Genomic DNA, 19053 nt, shown 5'->3' with positions numbered 1-19053 from the left:
ACTGCCAAGGGTGTGGGTTCGATCCCCGGTCGGGGAACTAAGATCCCACATGCTGCACAGTGTGGCCAAAAAAATAAAAAATACAAAATCCAAATTGTCAATATTCTTAATTACCAGTATAAATTCATGAGTCTTGCTATGGAGCTTATATTTAATTCCCAAGTAATTCGTTTTATGAAGTGAAAATTGCATAGCTAATTTTATCACATACTAAGGGTGACTTTAAAACTTAGGAATGAAATCATTATTTACTACCTTCGACAATAAGTTTAGCCGTTGTTTTTACGTTTTCATCTTCCGCAAGTACACAGCTATAGTCTTCAGCATCAGATGTGTCGACTGTCAGGACGGAGAGGAAGTGAACTTTCCTGTCAGAGAGCATCCTATATTTATCTCCCGTGTGAACCTCCACGCCATCCTTATACCATTTCACTTTGACAAATGGCTCTGAGGTTTCACATTCAAATGTTGCCATGGTGTCTTTTTCCTTAGCAACAACATCTTGTAATTCCTGTGTGAAAGTGATCAATTGCTTGGCTATAAGAAAAAGGAGAAAAAAAAAGCACATTAAATTAAATTCACAATTTGGATAATGGGAAAAGAAAATAAAAAGAAATACACTACTGGATATTCATGGATAAATAGAAACAGATCCATCAAATGAAAGAAATTCAAATTACCCTGGACGAGTAAGAATGCGTGACTTGAGGTTTCCCCAGCTATATTGATGGCTTTTACCATGATGCTGGCAGAGTCCTCAGCCGTCACATCTCTTATGACCAGCTCACAAACATTGTCTTCAGGCCAGTACCAGTAGATTCGGTCAGAGCGCTCAATCTTTACACCGTTTTTGTACCACTCACATTCAGGATCTGGTTTCCCCACCACTCTGACCCGGAAGTGTACATCAGATCCGTGGTCCACTGTTTGGCTTTGGATTCTTTCAAAGATCTTAGGAGCCTCCATACTAGGACTTAGTTCAATTTTATCAGGTTTAAAAGTTGGAATAGTGATTTTGCCTTCTTCAGCAAGGGCTTTCTTCTCCTCTTCAGTTAACTCTTTGGTCCAGTGGAGAAGTTCATCTTTTGTCTTCCTTAGAAGTTCTTCATAGGATTCATCCTTCTTACGAGACTTGAGCTCCACAGCAGTAATGGCTTCATAATAGCCTTCCTCAGTCCTGCGCTTGAACTTACTACGCAGCTCTTCTGACTCTTCAGACACTTTTTCATGGGCAATTCTTTCAGCCCTTTTCAACCTCACAATTTCCTTAGTTTCAGTGGTGTCAGCAGGTCTGTCTACCTTTTGTACTTCGAACTGAAGTTTTCCAGGTTCATGTACGTGAAACTCAGGCTTTGGCTCAGGGGCTCGCCTAAGGACAGACCTAAAATCTTCCCTCTGTTGGATCTCAAGCTTCACTTTATGCTCTATCACACCTTCAGGGTTTTCTGCAGTGACCTTGACTTCACCTGTATCATATGATTTGCAGTCCACGATGTCCAGATAATGAATGCCATCATAGCGAACTCTGAATCTTTTGCTTTTGCGGATGAGCTGCCCATTGAGGTACCAGTTGACTTTGGGCTGAGGGTAGCCTGTCACTCGGCAACGGAATCTGGCGGTCTCCCCTTCAAGTACTCTTGCTGGCTCTGGGAACAAGACGATGTCTGGCTTTTGCTTCTCTTTTTGATCGGTTGTCACACTTGTAACACCTTCATGAGCCATCCGCTCTAATTCTTCAATTCTCTGTAAGCCTTTCCTCCCCTCAGGCAATTGAGATTCTTCCACGAGACTCTTCTCATCTTTGACAATAAGGGTAGCAGATGTATGATCTGTTCCATATTTGTTAGTAGCTCTGCAAGTAATGATACCACTGTCTCTGGAATATGCAACTCCATAATCAAGGCTGCAATACCCAAATTCATTGATCATACGGAGCCTGTTGGCAGCTTCCAGTGGCTTTCCATCATGGAGCCATTCCACCACCATCGTTGGGTCACCAATTGGTGTTAGCCTGCATTCAAAGTGGGCAGGCCCAAAGCGCTTGAGTCTTAAGGAAGTGAGTTTTTTCTTGAAAAATGGTTTCTGTTGTTTCTCTTTGTCATAGAGGTCACCCTCTTCCCATTGCTCTTGACCATATCGCAAATGGAGGGGCTCTAGTTCTGGGGCTGCAATCTCCTTTGCTCTATATGTCCCTCGTGGGATGACTAATTTTCTCTCTGGCTCAGGCTCTGCAAACTCAACTTCAACATTTACTTTGCATCTTGTAGTGTCTCGGCCAGCCTTATTAATGGCAGTTGCAGTGTACCAGGCAGAGTCTTGGCTGACAGTGGAGTCAATTTTAAGGGCAGCTTCTCCCTTGGTTCCTTCAATTCTATTAAAAGTGGGAAAATTAATCATCAGTACAGAAGTAGTTGTGGCTTCCTTGGTTATTGGATTTGTATAATGAGCTTAGTTTTATTATTTTTCAAGCAAACTTACCTGATTTTGGGATATTTATGAGGTACAATGATCTCACTGTTTTTCAACCATACAATGTCAGGGTTGGGGTTACCCATAGCTTTGACTTTCATTTCAAGTCGGGAACCTTCCTTTATGTTGAGATTTTTCAGTTTTTCCACAAACACTGGTTTTACCTGATGTTCCACAGCTGAAAGAGAAAGGTCATGACTCTGAGTGAGTAGGGCTGAACTACCTGTTTATAACCCAAGTGATAAGGTAATTTCTTTTTTAATCTTCAGAGCAAATACCTTCCACGGTTAAAATCACTGAAATTGATGATTTTCCTGCCCTGTTTTGGGCAACCACAGTCCATTCTCCAGAATCACTGGGTGTTGCAGGGACAATAATTAGTGATTGGGTACCATCTTCTTTAATGACTACTTTATGGGTATAGTCATTGACAATTTGCTGACCTGTAAAAAAATTGAGTAAAAAAGAAAACATGTTAAAATAGTTATTGTTAAATTGTTAGACATACATATAAGCTTATTTTTGTGTTTAATGATTTATGAGCAAAAACTTATACTTACCGTCATGAAACCAGAAGGTCTCTGGCATAGGTCGACCCACGACCTTTAAGTCAAATCTGGCAGTCTGTCCTTCTAAACAATTGAAAGAAGTAGGTTTCAACACAAAGACTGGCTTATACAGTCTCTCAAGCTGTGACTCATCTGTTTCCTCCAGCCTACGTCCAGGGGACATCCGTGCAGGGGACATCCGTAGAGGGGACATCCGTGCAGGCGACATCCGTGCAGGGGACATGCGTATCGGAGATCTGCTCACTGAACGTGGAGAGATGGATCTGAAAAAAAAGGGCAAAGCAGAATATTTTCATGAGGCATAGAGAAAACTCAGCAAGACAAAGCTCTTTCTTAATGTTATTTTAGAATTTACTTTGTGTACGTGTTTAAAGGTACCTCAAACTTGCTGGGATCCAAAAAGGAATACATTATTATTGCCCCCAAAGCTATGCTGTTCATTTAGAATGGTCCTTAATGCTGTCTCTCCCTCACCACTGGGTTTAATTAGTTACCGAACCTTTTTGGTTCAACTACCAAAATATTTCAGTAAATGCTGGTTGCTTAAACAACCACATGAATACATTTATGGAAAAAGAAAAATATACTTCTTTATCTCAGAAGAGGAAAAACATAGAAATTATATTTGAAAAAATCCCAAACTCCATCTATACACTGCAGCCTGATTGGCTTGGATTGGATTTCAAGTGCTGACACCACCACACAGGCAGGGTGAACTAAAGCAATTTTCACGGGGTCATGGAAGCTCAGTGTTCCCACTTCCAAAATAGCAATGATAATCCTCCCATGGCAAGGTTGTTGTATAAATTAGGGTAACATATGTAAAATCTGATGTCAAATAAACCTTTATAGCTTTCATTATGTTAGCTACAGCACTGGCAAAATAAATAATATGCTCCACAATGAAAATGCTTTTCTCAGCTTACATAGGGACAAGAAATAAAAACTGGGCAACTGCCGGCAGTGCGAATGGCAAATTTCTGTGCTATCTCAGCCTTCAATTTTTTCTGCCACACAATAGCAATTTGCTACAGAGATATTTGGTGTTTTAAACAATTTCAATACTAGTCAACACAAATTATCACGAGTCTACCTGATTCTGCTGACTGGCTCTGGTGTGGGTATGTAAGTCGGAGCACTAAGTGGTGCAGCGGGCTCCACATACAATTTCCCTGAGCAAATTGCATTTCCTTTAATATTGCTGGCAAACGCGGTATAGATGCCTTCATCTTCCGGAAGAACAACAGGTATGCGCAGACTAGCTCTGCCATCTTGTAGAAAGTCCATATGGTATCTCTCTCCATGTCTGATGCGCTTGCCATCTTTGTACCATGCAATCTGCAAATAATATCATGCATATGTCAATAAAATTTAGATAAAATGGTTATACTGTAACCTATTTATGTCTTTATTGTAGCATGGAGGTATGATCCATGTTTATATTTTACCTTGGGTAATGGATACCCAGACATCTTGCAATGAAAAGTAACACCCATCCCTTCAAGAATTCTGTAATTCTTGACTCTTAAATCAAATCCTGCTTCAACAGCTTCAGATTCAGAAATGTCAACTGCCATCTTTTCTTCTCCGTCTTCTTCAAGAAGTTCTTCTAATGTAGTCTTTATTATTCTGTATTCAATTTCTTTAATAAGTCTCTCTTCAAAGGAAGAAATATGGAATTCCTACGCAGTGAAAAAGATGACATTTTATTAAAAAGATATATGCCGACTGACAGAAATTCCTTAAGAGTATTCATTTCATAGATAAGGTTTGATTAAAATTTTTAACTGGAAGAAAAATCTAGAAGGCTTTTGTTTTTGCTTTTTTGTTTGTTTTTCAGTGAGAATTAGATGGGTCATTGTTTGTTTTGTTTTTAATCTGCATTCCAGTCATCTTTGTCAGTTCATGCTGTGGTGTCTTGGGTCAATGACATTCTAAGAGTATGGGTAATATATGCGATGTTCATCCTACTGATGAAAAAATGTTGGCAGTAATGAACTTGGTTGTGCTAGTATTTGTTTTTCCTGCTTATATGTAATTCCAATTTCTAAAGTCATAGTGCAACATGTTATGAAGATTAAGGAACCTCGTCAGCAGTGAACCTGGACATGTTTATAACAGTCTAACCCTGACCTATCACTTGAAAATGAAAATATCAAACAAAAAGAGGGGCATTGTGGGAGGAAAGTATAATGTATGAAGTGATTTACTTGGTCATTATTGTTATACTCACCTGGTCTTCCACAAAAGTTCTGACCATTACAGTATCTTTGGCCATTTTCTTCCTAATTAAGGCTTGTTCTTTTTCATACTCTTTTTCATATTCAGAGTATACATATCCAGGTGCTATTTCTCCAACTTTAGGTTCTTGCACAAATGCAGTCATTTGTGTCTGGTAAAGCATTTCTTGCTGGGACTTCATCAGTGACTCATAATCAGCTAGGAGTTAAGAACATAAGTTAATTTTTAATGTTCTTATGAAAAAGCCTTCATGCCACTGTTCATTCAAGCAAGTCCTACACCACGGAAAGTTGATAACCAAAAGCCAGATCTGCCAAATTTTACTATCAAAGTGCTCAATATAGACTAATTAGATTGAATTTCAAACCCAAACTTATGTTAGCAAGTCAAGGCAGCCACTACTATTGTAGAAAGAATTTTACACTAGTAGTCAGTCCTTTGGGGATCAACCCTAGAGGTCTTCCTAATTTGCCATGTGGCTTTTGGCAATTCATTTATCTTCCTGGGTCTTGAGTGCTTTGCCAAATGGGGATAATATCCTAACCCTAAGGAGTTTTGTGCAGCTCAAATGAGACAGAACGTGGATGGTCCACTATAAATGCGAACATCTAGGCAAAGATAACGGAGACCCACAGATACATTTTGTTTAACCTAAATGTTATTACACTTTTTTTTTCAAATTACTTATAAATATTGAAAATCCTGATTTCTAGCTTTTCTTTAAAACATCAGAAGCTCCATGGCATGGACATATATACGCTACCAAATGTAAATGTAAAGTAGATAGCTAGTGGGAAGCAGGCGCATAGCACAGGGAGATCAGCTCGGTGCTTTGTGACCACCTAGAGGGGTGGGATAGGGAGGGTGGGAGGGAGACGCAAGAGGGAGGAGATATGGGGATGTATGTATATGTATAGCTGATTCACTTTGTTATACAGCAGAAACTAACACACCATTGTAAAGCAATTATACTCCAATAAAGATGTTAAAAAAAAAAACATCGGAAGCTCTAGCAACACTGAGCCTGGTACTGCGTGCCTGGCAACAACGTACTGGAGCTGGGGAGCTACTGCCCCCTTGAGGCAGGGCGTATACTCTCTCCAGTTTGCCACTGTGCCTTGTGATCACTAATATCTGTCTGGATCTGGAAGGCAACTGGATTTAGAATCCCTGCATTTTCAAAGGCATTATATGCTTAGAAATAAATGTACCGAAAAGAAACTATTGTTAGAACCTTCGAAGTTTAGCACTGGTATGGCTTTGGAGGCTGTGTGATCTAAAACATTTCCTATACCGCTGAGGCCAAGAGATGGGTCAGATGGGGACACAGCCAGTATCAGAACCAGGATATAGCAACAGGCCTTTTGACAATCACACGGCACTGCTACTTCCCTGCATTTCCATTCTTATCGTGCACATGGAACCACTTAGAATTGCACTCACCTTCTTCAAGCAAGGAGGCAGATGCAGAAGTTTCTCCATGCTTATTACGAATAACAATAGTGTATTCTCCAGCATCATCGGCAAACGTCATCGAAATCACCAGTTTGCACTCGCCTGTTTGTTTGTTGTAACTCACTTTGTATCTTTATGGAAATGAACAAACAAAAAATTCAGCCACAAGTAACCCTTATGCGGATCTGTGGTATAAAATTCAATGATCCTAAACATGGGACTAAGCTCCACCATAGAATATAAGATTGCTGAAAATTGAGGAAAATGCATGAGCACGAGTAATGCGGGCCAAGCAAGTTAAAATTTTCATTTTAAATAATAGTAATATATTCTTTAAAATAAATAATAGACTATAATACTACTAGAATCAACTGTACGGAAATAAGGGGCTTCAGTGTTTATGTTAGCAAATGATGAGGCCATTTAAACACTTAGGTATTTCTCTTCGCTCATTATTTTGTTCATTGTTTTATGTGAAGATCAAATGAATAATCAAAATAAATTCCTTTAAACATTTCAATATTAAGCCTTTGGTACACTATATTTCTTCTCAAGATACGATGGCTACATTTTTAGATTGTTTAAGTTGCAGGAAATTCAAAGCTAAATTTTATATTCAATTGCAGCAAATTTATTAGCATAGATTTTCATGTATAACTAGCTTTCTTCTTCATTACGTGACCCTTTTTCTTTTATCTTTTAGTGACTTAATTACTAAGCATTTTTATTGAAAGTTGTTTTCCAATCCCTTCTAGAAGAATATGTTGTGTGTGTAAAAATCCACACCATTTTCTCCATTTCACTAGCACTATAAGTGAATCAAAATAGAATATAAAAAAAAAAAATAGAATATAAAGAAATGTATCTTCCATCCACTTTTGTCACATAGCTTTGTTCCTCAATAAGACTTCGTATGAAAACATGAAGATACCTCAAAGCACACTATGAAGGCTCCATGACAAAAGAGCCTACCTTTGAGGGATGGTGGGGTAGGTACATTCTACTTCTCTCTTGGCTTCATATACATATCAGACAAATCACAGAGAACTCTATCATTCAGCCATCAAAATACCTGTATCCAGTGGTTAGAGGAACACCAGACTTCTTCCAGTAGACGTGGGGCTTTGGGTTGCCGTCAACCTGGCATTCAAATACAACGCTCCCACCTTCTACCAGTTTCTGTACCACTGGTTTTGTAATAAAGAAAGGAGCGGCAGGTTCTCCAGGCCCTGCTGGTTCCTCTGTGATGCTAGTATCTGTCATTATCACATCCCTTGATTCGACAAAGCTGGAAAGAGAATTCCCTTCATATTAGCTTCTGGACTGCAATTTGCCAATACGAAAGGACTGAAAAAGCAAAACGGTACTACAACAAAACTCATTAGCAAAAAAACGTGTTACCGTTTCTCTTCTGTGGTAATTTTCTCAGCCACAGCTGTTTCCTTTTCAAACTCTTCTGACACTAGAAGAAGACAGAAGTTTCTCTTGTTAAGTCAGGTGTTTAGTTTGTTTCATTAGTGACCTCTCCTTAGCATCACAGTTAAGTTGACCCCATAATCAACCCCTCAATTCCAAAAGGGCGCTCCATTGCAAGGTGTGCAGACACCATATGGTGAAAAGAAGTGTCAGGCGACAGTGATGGCATGCGTGGAAGGTTGGTGGGGGTGTGGCCACTGACCTTGCACAGCTAGATAGCAGGATGTGCTGACGGTCCCAGCCTCGTTCACAGCACTGCAAGTAAATCGCCCACTGTCTTCTGCAAAGGCTTCACGAATCATGAGACGAGCAATTCCACTCTGGAAGGTTATCTGGAAATCAATGGAGCTTTCTATCTGGTAGTCTTCCCTGTACCATGTCACTTTTGGGGATGGGTATCCAGAGATGTGGCACTCGAAGGTGACAGATTCACCTTCAATAACATTCACGTTCCTTAAGCCCTAAAGAGAGAAGAAAAAGGAAGTATTGATACGTGTGCATATTCATGAATCATCTCTATGTGCTGTAACAAATGTGGGGGAGGTTTGACCTTGCACACTCTAATTGTCATAAAATACTTTCTTAAGATCAAGACTCTAGAAATATTAGTAGAGAAACTCCCTTGGAAATTGGAATATCCCAAATCTGAAATAAATGTAAGGCCTTTCCAGGTTCATAGGGTAGAACTGTATTAATGCCATATAATGGGGCAACTTTGTAACCTCTGTTTTTTGCACATATTCAAATCCTAACGAAGCTTGAAGGCTCAGCAGCAGATGCTGCCTCTTCAGCAAAGCTTTCCATGCTACCTTCAATTGGAAGTAATCTAGCTCTCCTCCGGTCGCTCCCTCTGTTGAAGTGCTTATCACCTTCTACATTTTATTACGCTTATTTACGTACATCTTCTCTGATAGTAAGACAAAGATTTCAAAGAGGGCCAGATTGGTCTTGCGATATGCCATACGCATAACAGAAACTCATTAAATCTGTTGAATACATGACTGATGGCTGTCACACAGAATTCCCCCTTTCCTTGCCAAATAGTATGTGGTCTTAAAATTAGTACTTGTAAATGCACTCATGGCATTTTCCAGTTTGAGAAACTGATCTTTGCATATATGAAAATTATTTGATCAGACATGCATATGATCCAACACAATCAACTTTACTCACCGAGACTAAAGTTGGTGGAGTAACAGGGATTTCAACAGGCGCAGGTATTCTCGCTGTTTCTGTTACCTGCAATTTTTACAAAGGATGTTACAAAATGCTCAGGAAATTAGGGGAAGCCTCAAAAGCTCTTAGCATATGCAAAATCATAAAAATAACTTGAGAAAAAGAGCTCTGACCCACACCACGCTCAATAAAATGAAGTGTGAGCATGGTGATGGAGAAAGGCAGGACACCTGGCTGACCACTTCGGTAGCACAGACTGGCCAAGCGCCTGGCCCTCCTCCATAGGAATGGATCAAGAGACAGTGGGCGCTCCGGTGACCAACCTTGGCTTCACGCTCGTGCAGTACTTCGAAGTGCTCTTCGCGGACTGCGTCACCAGTGATGCCCACTCCGACTTCCTTCTTCACCTCAATGTCAGCTTGACTCTTAAAAGTCTCTGGTGTGTCCACAAAGGGGAACTGGGGTGAAGGGGTGGGCTCTGCTCTCACTCTAGCCTCAGCGGGCTTCACAGTAGGTGCCTTCACGGATTTGGTGACCTTCTGAGCAGCAGATGTGGCTGACAACTCTTTTTGTAACGTGGCAATAGCGCTACCGGCTATTGATGCCTGAAGAGCAAGGGAGTCAGAAAATAAAGTCACTTAACTGTCATCCCAGTCATTACTCGGAACTGCTTTGCCACTAGTATTCCTGGGGTGAGTCTGAGTCTCTTTTCTATATGGTCCCTTTTTTATTGTTCTCATGATCACTTTTATAGTTAATGAAAAGTCAGAGATAAGCCAGTTATAAAGCTCATTGTCATTCCTGCCAGTTTCTAAAATGTATCTGAAAATCTTTCTTACAGAGTTATACTTAGAGCTTCTTATTTTATGCTCTTATCATAAAGGGACTGAAGGTCTTCTAGAACTCGGTCATGAATTTTCACTTAACCATCCCAATGAAGCTGTATTTGAAAATATTACAGTGGGAAATGCAAAGATAATAAAAATTTTAAATACTTGGTTAACTCCTAAGAACTACTTTAAAATAGCACATTTAGGCTTCGGCCACAAATCTGTGTGAAAGGTGAAAATGGAGATGCTTAGAAAGATATTTTAAGGGCTTCCTTACTCTTTTTATTCTATTGCTGTCCATGGTTATTTGGTTTCAATAGTAATTTGAGACTATCCCAAATGTAGGTATTAAATATACCTTACAATCCTTTGAAGCATACAAAGTTTAGATTCTATGCCTTGGGTGTGTAAAGTAAGAACAGTTGTGACTAACATTGAGGGCTATTAGGCCCTGTCAACTTGCTAAGGTTTTTACATGTACTAACTTGCCCCTGATGACAGAGCTAATAAGGGGCAGAGGCCAGGGTACTTCTCCAGGGCTGTGTGATTCCACAATCCAGCCCAACTACCACACAGTACCATCTCTCCATTTTGCTACAGTGAGGATACGAACACATGATTTCTCAATGTCTGTCTTTATTATTGGTATCAATTCTCATTTAAGTTACTCTGAAATGTCTCACAGAATAAGGAAAACTGAACTGTGTAACACACCACCTTTTACAAAATGTGAAAAGAAAGAAGCCTGTATGGATTTGTGTCTTCTCAGAGGTGTAAGATAACCAACTGCTAGCCTAGGCTCACCCTGTTAGGCAAGTTTCAGACTTTAGGGGTTTCTGAGTCCACCATGAAAACAAACAGACATCATCAAAAAGAGGCCCACGTTGGCTTTCGCCAAAGATACCCTACGTCACACATTAGATACTTTCTTCCTTTGAGCGTAACATTTCTTTGTCCAGCTCATTAACTTCTTACCTCATATCCATGTTCTGGCTTAGGAACAGAAATTTTTGAAACGGTAAAGTGAGGACTTGCTGTGCGGGGGCGTTTATCCACATGGACTAATCTTTCACTTGTTAGATCTGTAGTTTTCTTGATCTGCATGGAAATGGAACTCAGTGATACTCGTGTTCACCAGGTGACCACAGCAGTTAAGCTTGCTTTCCCGGGAACAGCCAGTGGCTCCAGACTCACCTGTGATATGTGCATTCCCATTTGATCCGTAGTTGTGATATGAGTCTCAGAAGGAGCGTGGATCACTCCAGGCTTGACTGCTTTAGTGACAATGTGGGGTTCTGAGGCTGGACGTGGCGGATGCTCAGCTACCTTGGCAGCAGAAACGTGCTCCTTGTACTCGTACTCCAAAGTGGTCTTCTGAGCATACATTTCTTCAACATGCCCGGCTTCTCTGGGCTCTCGAACTCGGGCCTGGTCTACTGCAGCAACCACTGTTGCTACAGCTTCCGCCTTTTCCCCAACGCCCACCTGCAGACAAGGTTTCCAGAATTAATACTCAGTAATGTCAGTCGTGTCTAAAGGCACGATGGGCCGACGGCACCTACGTTACACAGCTATGTTAATGTCTCCAGAAATATGACTTAGAAATGCATTTAGGAATTTAATATTTCACTGGTGATTATAATGTGTGGACATCTAGTTAGATACACTCTATGAATCCTTGCTTAAATAGATTAGACATTAAATCACATAAACACAACATAGGACAATACGTATGTAAAATAGTAAGGAGGTTTTGAGTTTGTCTAGTACTTTGTCCATGGCAGACAGTCAATTAGCACTTGTGAAATCAGAACTTCGGGGCTGGTTATCTTCATTGATTATTTTTATTGCCGATCATTTAGGCTGGTGTCGGTGCAATGACGGCAATGATAAAAATGCACTCAATACTGTCACACTCCCATCCAGAAAAATCAGTTGCTACAGAATTGTACAGTCACATGCAAATCTGAGATAACATGAAAACTTGTGAACACACAGGGAACATATTAATTTACTTATGATTCCCTAGGGATAAAAAATTTTTAATCTATTAGAAAGTATCTTTCTTAAAACACATGAATGAAGATACTGTGATGAAAATGAAAGTGTTATTATATTTGGATTCAAGAGAACAATCTTTCACAGCAAAGTTCAATTTACTGTCATTACTATTGTAAGTTAAAGTGAAGAAGGAAAAAGAAATGTTGTTTTCTCATTTCCATGAATCTGATTATCATAAATGGGAACACATTTTGCAAAGGAGTTTCTCTTTTAAAGAAAGCAAGCCAATTGATACGGCTCATATGTTATTATTCTCTGCAGTACTTGGAAACAGCATATCGCAAAAATCACATCACCGTGTCCATCAGTGCTCTTTAAAAGAATGCTGGAATATTTTATTAATGTTCAGTTTTCTTTTCTGCTGCTGTGAATAGAATCTAGATTGCATCTGAAGTGTTTTTCAAGTGTGCTACCTCTATATCTGTTAAAATTATTCTCTGAACCATTTAAGATATAAATGAGGTGTTTCTGAGACGAAATTGGGCCTTTAGTGATTATAGGCTTCATCCAGTTCTCCATCTAGGAAGCCACAAACAATCTAATCTGCCTTGAAGAATTGCAGATACCATTTTCACTTTAGATTGCATCTTAGAAGAATGTAAAATATACGTGAGGATTAGGTGGGTTAAGTTCATTCTTCTGGTTGTTTCTTTTTTCAAACCATATAGGCCATTAGTTGACTTTAATTTTATAGATGTTTTAAAATGTTAACATCTTCAACTATATACACACGCACACACACACATAAATTACTTTGCTTATAGAATGATTACATTTACATTATATCTCACTTGAATCTTTCAACCAGTCTATGAAATAGTTTGAGTTTTCATTTTACTTATTTTAATAATGAGAAAACTTAAGCTCAAAGAAATTGTCCTTTGCTAACTGACATATATGAATGTTATTCTTAATTTAAAACTTATGCAAAAAAGAATCTTAACTACAGTAAGATATTTTAAGTTGGGGAAGCATCTATATGTTTTTTCCTTAGTTAACGTATGTCAACTCTATATACATATGCTGGTGGACCCATATACTCATTGATGGACAACCACAAATGAGTAATCTACGCTGATAGCTGCTCTTATTTCTTAGTGGACTGACTCTAATATCCCTCACATTTTTGGAACCTAGATAATCAGGAAGAAGAATTGGACTAGAATTGGAGACCCTAACTCATACCAGTTTAAAGCTGAGAATTAATTTAGAAGACACAAAGAAAAGTGTTACTTAATGTGACTTTCCACAACTAGAAGTGCTGACTGTTGCACTGGAAGAGCTAGACTGAATCTAATGGTCTCTAACGTTCTGTTGATCAGTTAAGCAATTAAATGGAGCTGCAGGAGCACAACGACTCATCATGGATGAAAAGTCAGGAGAGCTGATGACGAAATGGGATGAAACAATGCTTGTCACGTCCACAGCATCAGTTTTCATCTCCTCATGAAAAAGATGTATTTGTTCTCGCTTAGTGGCAGATCCTTCTCTAGTTCTTGGCAGGGTGGCTGGTTCAGCAGATTTTTGCAGTGGTAACTATTTCTTTGGGTCTAGACATTTTCTGAGCTTCCATTCTTAGCTAATTTTTTTTTTAGCTAATTTTTAACAACAAAAATAAGATAGTCAAATTTATGCGATTCAGAACAAAAATGTAAATATAATCACTCATGAAGTATGTTACATATTGGAATTTCTGTCATCAATGAGACTTCTAGAAGGCTGATAGGCCATTCAATATTAGACTTACGTAAATGTTAAAAAAGCTGATCTTAAATCCTGTCTTAGAAAAAAAAAACCCAAAGATGTAGAGATAGAAAACAGCATTGACGGAAATACAGACAGGACTCAGTTATGATGCTAAAGAAACTGAAAAACTTTAGTTGCTAATTTCCAATTACTATATTAGCAATAAAGAATAAAGTTAGGTAAATAGTTCACCCGGGGTATAGAGTCCTGGGAAGAAGGTAAATTCATGGAAATTTCATAGCCACAAATAGATGCTACAAATAACATTTTTATGGTTGATGTATATTTATTCTGGTTGGATAATTTCTTCTCTAGATTTTAATATTGCATCTTGTTCAGCTTTAGTGGGAGTTACTACAGCAGGCACCATAATTTTCTCAGCTTCTTTTCTCATCTGATATTTACAGGGAGAAAAAAAGGTAGAGTTTCACATGATGAAAATTATGGGGTTTTTCCTGAAATAAGTCCATACTCTACACTGTAATATACTGGATTTATTTATTTATACTTAATACTGTACTTCAAAATGTACATCTCTTTGACAGTAAGAGTCATTATTTACTTGAACACTTTTTTTTAATGTCCATGGAGTATCTTAAAATTAGCCTGCATGCAATCTCAATCAACAACTTCTGGAGAATCTCTAGCTGTTAATAATAAAAAATGGAAAATAATAGTGAAGAGGTAAGTGAGGAAAGGAATATGTAGTAATATTAACAGTAATAAATAATTCAGTTTTTTAGTTTTCAATTGTACATCTAAAAATAAATCAGGTTAATAGTGTCTCATAAGAAATTCTGAGATTTGGAATGCATTATAATAGGGGATTTCACATGAGATTTAGTATTAATGTATTATAATAGGGGATTTCACACTTGGAATAGCAATAGTCACCTTTCCATGAGTAACTTGGATTTGTTCTTGTCTAGCAGCCATTTCTTCTCTAGTTCTCAGTATTGTTTCTTGTTCTTTGGCTTTAGCAGTTGCAACTGCTATTGTAGACAAGGCAGTTTTCTCAGCTTCCTTTCTCATCTGATTATTATAGTAAAATCCAGGTTTAAATTGTACAGGGCTTCAGATGCATATGGTATGACACTTCCCCCCCACCCCTTAGTGGGGATGCAAGACAAGGTTATTCAGGGTTAACTACACAAAAGAAGTTAACTTGCACTGGGCAGTGTTTGTACACACTGACTGGGAACCACAAACCTTAGAAACGTTAACTACAAAAAAAAAATCTCTAGATGATTCCTTATATTGCTTTTTAGAAGTCAGGCTAAAAATGCCAATCTTCGTGCAAAGGATAATGGTGAATAAAATGAATTACAAATGTTACAGACGAATGAAAATCAAATGTGCAGATAAAAGTAATGGTAAGAAGTCATACATTCACCATGTGGTTTTTAGTTGGGGATTCAAAAAGGAAAATACAGATCAATAATTCATATCACATTGTAGTTAATGGTTTACTGGAAATTAGTTTAACGATGAAACTTTTCCCATCTCGAATATCTGTATTCACCTTTTCCTGAGTTATTTGAACTTGCTCTTTTTTGGTAGTGATGCCTTCTCTAGTTCTTGATACTAAATCTTGTTCTTTGACTTTGGGCATGGCAACTATGACTTTAGGTACCACTGTTTTCCTAGTTTCTTTCATTATCTGGTCATACAATAAAAAAAAAGATGAGAAAATGGTCATTAAATTTCATATAGCCTCTAATAAAAGAAATTAAGTCAAAGCTGAGACAGGAAGAATATTTCTTCCTATGCAAGGACATTTTATCATCTGAGTTGCTTTGATCATCCATACTGTTTCATTGGTAACAGTATCAAAATAAGTTCAGTCTAAAAGAAAAACATGTGATGAGCAATAAAAGGATGCATTTCTCTTTCTCACCTTATTCTCCTCATAATTTATGGGAAATGCCAATAGAGTCATAAAAAAATACATAATTTTGCATTTTATCAATTGACTTGTACACTGGAGTCTTCAATAGAAACATGTTAAATATTAAGGTGAATTATAATATCATATTAGTAAGAACCCAAAGAAAGTCTGAAAAGTTAGGAAAGAAAAGTGGCAGTGAAAGCTAGATAGACAGCAAAAGGTTCCTGAGAGATTCTGAAGTTTTCTGTATGAGTCATAAGAAGAGAAGGAGGTGAAAAGGTGATGATTAAGACCCAGGATGAAAATGTAGGTGGCTTGCAAATGGAATGAAACAAGAGTGAATTTCACACCAGCAGGAATTTGTCACCTTTTCATGAGTTACATGCATTTGATCTTGTTGTGTGACAATTTCTTCTTGAGCTCCCAGAATTATTTCTAAGTCTGTGGGCTTGGCAGTGGCAACTACCACCATGGATGCAGCAGCTGTCTCAGCTTTCTGTATTATCTGATTTTCAGAGTAAAATGAAGGTTAGAGTTTCAAAAGGCACAGGAGAAATGGCAAGATATCCTTTCAACATTCGGGAGAATACAGAATGTTCGGTGGTGAGAGAGGAAATATCACAGTTCCATTTTGAGGGCCTACACTTGTGTTTAAAACCCAGGAGTGGGCTTCTTTTCTGCCCACCTGCCCCTGAGTAAATTGTCCTAGAAACTGAAAAGGCCTCATCTTTAAGATATGTTGACACATTAGGGAACTTAATGAGCACCCGCTAGCAAATGGCTAGGCAACTACAGTTAGACTGAACTCGCCAGTCACCAGCATTGCAATGGTAACAGGGATTTCTATGCCCTTCATTATGCCAACTTGGGTTCCTGTGCATTCAAAATCTCTCACTCACTGTAAGGAGAGGGAACTTCATCCAAAGACCTCTGGCCAGCCTTTTAAGTATATAGTGTTCTGAGCTGGATCTTTTAAGAAAAGTAGCTCTGGGATCAACAAAGAGCTTGAGATTAAGAGAGGCTGGCCAAGTCGGAAAAACCTCAATGTCACTGAAATCTACTTGAACATGAAAGAATTCAAAAGTTGCCTCTTGCTAGACCCAATAAGGCTTGATTTCATACATGGGAGAGAAGTAGATTTTGGTGATATTGGGGTTTTTCCAACTTGGCTCTACAGCACAAAAGCAGCAAACACTTCTGGGTCACTGTTGATCAACCAGGAATTAGAGCACTTTCTTGAAGAAGTACTGGTCTTCTCTGATGTCCAGCAATTCCTCACTTTCCCTTGATATTTAGTTGGAGTATTCGTGGCTGGTGTGTGTGTGTGTGTGTGTGTGTGTGTTTGTGTGTGTGTAGGCGCATACACATGCATGTGTCTTCCAACTATGTCAGGTTTGTGTGTTACAATTTAAGTGACCAAGGGCTTAGGTTATGCATGAAAAAACTGATTGTACCAGTGGGTAACTGGGCTGGAGTGATATCTATCTTCCACTTAATTATGCTCTAGAAACGTCACTGATGTGCCCCAAACTATTCTAGTAGATAGACAATTTCCTTGAAACTGATCAGTTGAGTGGAAAATTGTATAATGAGAGCAGAATTTCCGTCATGAAAGAGTTTCAATACTAGATATAGAGAAACAACAGAAAGAAAATATACACAAAAGACTCCTCCACTTAGAGGTTTTGGTTAGAGGATACATGTAGCTGGCTGGAATGTGATATTTGTCAACAAATTACAACGTATTTACAAAATTTGACTTACCGTTTCTTGTGTTATTTGTTTTTGTTCTTGTTTTGTAGTAATTTCTCCGGTTATTCTAGTTTCTCGTTCTTTGGCTTTAGCTGCGGAAATTACTACTTTTGGTACAAATGCTTTTTCGGCTTCTTTTCTTATCTGAAATCAATGATAAAAACAAAACCTTATTGTCTCCTGATCTCTAATGGAAGTGACATAATGTTTACTAAATATAAAAAAATAGGAAGTAAAATAAGAAAAGTCCTTTTTCTAGAGATATCACTAAATAAAATAAATGATCACATTTTCATTAATATGACCATGCTCTTTATTTGCATAAACCATAAGTTATGTTGCTTAGAGAAAAAAAATTGGATTCAACACTGCTTTGGAGAGTGTAGTCTTCTTTAAAAAGACTTCCAATTTTTATACATGGATATATGGCAATATTATTTTGTGTCACTTTGTCATCTAAAGGAAATCTTAGAGCATAGGATATTAGAATGGAAGACCTTAGAAGTAATACTGTCTGACTCTTTAATTTTATATATAAAAAATCAAGTATAGATGATTTATAATCCACATTTATATGATAATTTTGCTTCAAAAAATTTCCTAAATATTGTGATGGTTTGGAATATCAAGACTTACTTTTCTAAAATTGAGACATTAAAGGGAGAAAAGTTTCGTACACATCCCAGGCAAAATGTTTTCCAAATCCTTAACCCCCTGAAGATACTGCATTTGGATCTGGACACCTAAGGTATATGTGGGGGAAAACGGGGTGCTGGGGGGGCAGTTTTCTCCATTTGCCTCTTTGCCATTCTCAGGCATCATCACTGAAATTCAGGATCTCAGGGTTAAAAGAGGCTTGAAAGTTATCTTCCCAAACCACCCAACTGACAATCGGATTGGGTGGCCAACAGCCCTATCAGTTGGTCTCATCTAATTCACTCCTGAATGCCTCCAATCATGGCGCTGTCTTTTTCACTTTTTCTGGTTATTTCACCCGAGAAGGCCATGCTCTTCATCTCATTTCAAACCCATGTTCAAATGTTCTCTTAAGGAGTCAGGAAGCAGTTGCTAAGCTATTTTCAAAGCACTGTGTGTTCAGTGTTCTTTTCCACTCTTCCCAGTTCCCACCTCAGCATCTACTTCTCCATCCCTCGTAGTCACATATTTAGCCAGTGCGTCTCCAGGCCAGTGTAGATGAGACCCCTGTTTCTACTTCTGCTATGTGTTCCCAGAGTTCCCTTTTGTCTACACAAGGGAAGCGTTTGGTGACTCTAAGGGACTTTGGTATCCAGTATCCAGGGATACAGAGATACAGGGGATTTTATTAGTGTGAAACAACCGTGTTGCTCACGAAACAACACCCTTCGTGGTAAACATTATTATCTGTGTT

At 38.5% G+C, this 19053-nt stretch overlaps 1 protein-coding gene across 2 annotated transcripts in view; it reads right to left on the bottom strand.

Annotated features, from left to right (window-relative positions):
- Nucleotides 1-19053, bottom strand: part of TTN (titin) — a 285431-nt gene that overhangs the window by 252814 nt on the left and 13564 nt on the right. For both annotated transcript variants that reach the window (XM_082395622.1, XM_082395621.1), the window contains exons 10-28: nucleotides 17676-17807; nucleotides 15546-15683; nucleotides 14918-15055; nucleotides 11411-11701; nucleotides 11192-11314; nucleotides 9710-9991; nucleotides 9384-9449; nucleotides 8413-8671; nucleotides 8136-8196; nucleotides 7807-8022; nucleotides 6723-6865; nucleotides 5272-5477; nucleotides 4487-4720; nucleotides 4132-4376; nucleotides 3030-3301; nucleotides 2748-2912; nucleotides 2479-2647; nucleotides 681-2371; nucleotides 256-537 (exon numbers count right to left, since the gene is read on the bottom strand). In XM_082395622.1, coding sequence (XP_082251748.1) covers nucleotides 256-537; nucleotides 681-2371; nucleotides 2479-2647; nucleotides 2748-2912; nucleotides 3030-3301; nucleotides 4132-4376; nucleotides 4487-4720; nucleotides 5272-5477; nucleotides 6723-6865; nucleotides 7807-8022; nucleotides 8136-8196; nucleotides 8413-8671; nucleotides 9384-9449; nucleotides 9710-9991; nucleotides 11192-11314; nucleotides 11411-11701; nucleotides 14918-15055; nucleotides 15546-15683; nucleotides 17676-17807 — 5113 coding nt within the window. The remainder of the gene's footprint in view (nucleotides 1-255; nucleotides 538-680; nucleotides 2372-2478; nucleotides 2648-2747; nucleotides 2913-3029; nucleotides 3302-4131; nucleotides 4377-4486; nucleotides 4721-5271; nucleotides 5478-6722; nucleotides 6866-7806; nucleotides 8023-8135; nucleotides 8197-8412; nucleotides 8672-9383; nucleotides 9450-9709; nucleotides 9992-11191; nucleotides 11315-11410; nucleotides 11702-14917; nucleotides 15056-15545; nucleotides 15684-17675; nucleotides 17808-19053) is intronic.

The sequence above is a fragment of the Balaenoptera borealis genome (assembly GCF_965194805.1).
Source record: "Balaenoptera borealis genome assembly, chromosome: 6".
NCBI classification, from domain to species: Eukaryota; Metazoa; Chordata; class Mammalia; order Artiodactyla; family Balaenopteridae; genus Balaenoptera; species Balaenoptera borealis.
The sequence above is the reverse complement of the archived record's forward strand: the minus strand, read 5'-3'. Positions and strand labels throughout refer to the sequence as shown.